The following is a 3,204-nucleotide window of genomic DNA, read 5'->3' on the forward strand; positions in this document are numbered from 1 at the left end:
ACACAGTGTGGAATTAATAAATAAAAATTAATTAGTTTTTAACCAAGAAGGAGTTATTCTTACAGGTTATTCATGAAATCATCGTGCTTGATATTCATGTAAGCAAGTTCCATTTCGATCAGCGATAGAATACTTTTTTTGTATTTGGGTCCGTTGTTATGGATGAACGAAATGACGTTATTTTCGATGATCTCGCGTAAATTCGGATAACTTGACACCTGTGGTGATACAAAAATGCATTTGTTACTATTTGTTTTGGATTTTATTCATTTTCAGTTTAAAAATTGAGCCAATTACTTACATGTTGAGTACAATATCGCACTGCCGATGTTAGTTCCTCTACTACACCTTCAATGCAGACAAGAACAGGTGCCTTTAGTCGTTCTATTTGCGTTCTTACAAGCCCTTCGAACACCATGTACGGCGTAAAGATATTCGATCGATAACCGTAAATATTGCGAACAGCAAAATTGATATCACGTCGTAATTTTTTCTCGTCCAAATTGATCTCGGAAATTTCACGTGGAAAACTAAAAGTTCAAAGTATGATGTAGGTAAGTTTATTAACAGAAAAGAATCCACATTTTCTGGTTACCTTTCATGGAATAGAATGTTGATCTTGGCACCATTAGACAATCTGTCCGTTAGAATGTCATTTAATCCAAGACCACCAATTGCTTTCACGAAATCATCACGCAATTTTTGAACAATGCTATGAATAACAGGCTTCATAGTGTCGGGATTTTCGGCATTCTTGAGGTTGTCAGCATGTACAATTTTGAATTCTTCAACTTCTTTTTCCAACGTAACCATTTGCTTGCGCAGTTTATCTTGCAAACTGGGCAGCTTCTGTCGAATATGTTCCGTCAATTGTTGATTCAAAACGCGCTGTAAATACGGTGTACCCATGCGATCGGCAATGTTTCTATAATATTTATGCCGCAAGAAAAAGTCGCGTTCGGCTTTCAAAGCAGAAGCAATGTCCTTTTTGTCCTCGATGCTCTTTTGCGAACGATTCACAATACCGATATATCCGCGACGCAACGGCAGTAATTTGTTTTCCAAAACGTCACGTGCATCAGTACCTTCATCCATTAAATCCAATTTGGTGATCACACCAATCGTCCGAACTCCCTCTGGATCGACTTCTCGTGCCAATTTTAACGCATCAGAATTGGCCAAATCAGAGTTTGCTGGCGTCACAGCCAAAATCAAGCAAGTATCTTTGCAAATATAATGGAGGATCATTTCTTTGATTTGATCTTCTATGTCGTGTGGTTGATCGGCAACCGGGACTTTTGTTATGCCAGGCAAATCGATTAATGTAATGTTTAATACATTTGGACTGTAGATGTGCAAATTTATCGGAACATTGCTAACCTGCAGTAGAAAATATAAGGAGTAAGATATCAAGAGATATAACAGAGACCCTTTTAAGAGATAATACAGACCCCTTTTCGATTGTCCGTCCCACGATCAGTTTCAGCTTCAATTTCCTTACGAATTTCATTGAAATCGGTAAACTGCTTATCCTTGCAATGCATGAATTCACCATATTCTGTTCGAGTAAAATATTGAAAAAATAACATTGATTTCATTGCTGGAAACTAAACAAGGCGATTTAATTATTAATTAAGATAAATCTTACCAGTTTCCGCGTTGATTAGTTGTAAAATCAATGGGCGTCTTGTGACTACGCCGGCGCCACGCGGTAAAAAATCTCTATAATCATGTACATATATTTTGAGTTATTTTTTTTTTCATAAAAAAAAGAGTTAAACGATAGACACTCAGTACGCACCTTCCGACAAAATTTTCCAAAACAGAACTTTTCCCAGCACTTTGGCAGCCAATCACAGCAATTTGTGGAAAATCAAATTGAATGCTGGAGCCCGTTTGCGAGCATACATCCAGCATCTTATTCGTGGCCAAAATCAGCTTTTCCATGCCAGCATTACCTGGATTGGTTTTCGGTTGATGCTTTCTATCTTCTTCTCTTGATTCCATTTTAACGCTGAATATTATCGGTTTCACCTCCCTAATAAAGTTGATTAACTTTGCCGGTTGAAATTTAAATGACGAAATAAATCGAAAGTATCGGATATATATGCAATCAAAGATCACCGTTTTGACTCATTCGAGATGAATGAATAAATTAGCATGATTTGAAGATCAGTGACACATATGTTACCGTTCATATTTGACCATTTGTTATACTGGGGAATTCCCCAGTTATATGACTGTTTGTGAAGAACCACATAAAACAAATGAAAGACAACATACCTATGATGGACCTGGTCAGACCGGGTATTTACCAAATATGAAAGATACGTTACGATGATATTATTTAATCTGAATGAATCAACCAATTATAGATAGAACTAAAGTAATTAAAAGAAATCAAACATGATGATTGACATCAAAATAATTTGGGCATTTTAATTTCTGTGCCATTGTTCTGTGAATCTTTGAATTCTGTTATTCACTCGTCAAATTCATATGCAAATGATAAACATTTCAGTTCAACGTGAAATATGATAATGTATTGAATGGCGTTTTGTTCAAAAGAACAGTGTGCTATAATAGGACTAATATTTGCAACTATTACATATAAAAAAAATCCGAGAGCATATTTCTTGGATTTTATTGAATTTTATGATGGTGTTAAATACATTTTCATCAATTTCATTAAATGTTTTAAAATAAATTTCACAAAATTTCCATATGAAATCATGTTCAACTCTATTTCTATTACTCTCATTACATCTATTAAGTATCGTGATTACCGAAACATTTCGCTTCAAACATAAATTAGTGAAAAAAAATTGAACAAAATGATTCATTCAATTCTTTCCCAAAACATTTGTTGCTAGAGAGTGACATCAGATAGCATAAAAATTCGCGGTAAAAATAGAAAACCGGTTTTGTTTGTGTTGTTGTTGTTTGTTTTGTTAATGTTTTTAATTTTGGCATCGTCATTTTTTGCCATTTTTAAAGGAACAAACGAAAGGAAAAAAAAGAGTTTCCACTAATTAATTATTGGCTCGTTCAAGTATGCTAGATCAAATATGTATTCAGACATAGATAAATGTATACAAAAAATTATCTGATCATCACAAAGTTACATTTACCGTAAAAGTCATCTGTGAAGCTGTGTGAAGCCAACCATGAGGCGTACACAAACAACGATTGTTTTTTTTTTTT

At 34.5% G+C, this 3,204-nt stretch overlaps 1 protein-coding gene across 1 annotated transcript; it reads right to left on the reverse strand.

Annotated features, from left to right (window-relative positions):
- Nucleotides 1-63: 63 nt before the first annotated feature.
- On the reverse strand, nt 64-2,050 carry LOC116350055 (dynamin-2-like; the record flags this gene model as incomplete). The annotated part of the gene is made up of 6 exons (XM_031781779.1): nt 1,802-2,050; nt 1,649-1,722; nt 1,452-1,558; nt 596-1,380; nt 302-530; nt 64-218 (listed from the first exon to the last, which is right to left on the reverse strand). Coding segments are annotated over exons 1-6 (1,556 nt in total), but the record flags the coding sequence as incomplete, so codon positions are not given.
- Between the last annotated feature and the right edge of the window lie 1,154 nt (nt 2,051-3,204).

Source organism: Contarinia nasturtii, unplaced genomic scaffold (genome assembly GCF_009176525.2).
Source record: "Contarinia nasturtii isolate CC-2019 unplaced genomic scaffold, AAFC_CNas_1.1 Cnas_scaffold_3421, whole genome shotgun sequence".
NCBI lineage: Eukaryota > Metazoa > Arthropoda > Insecta > Diptera > Cecidomyiidae > Contarinia > Contarinia nasturtii.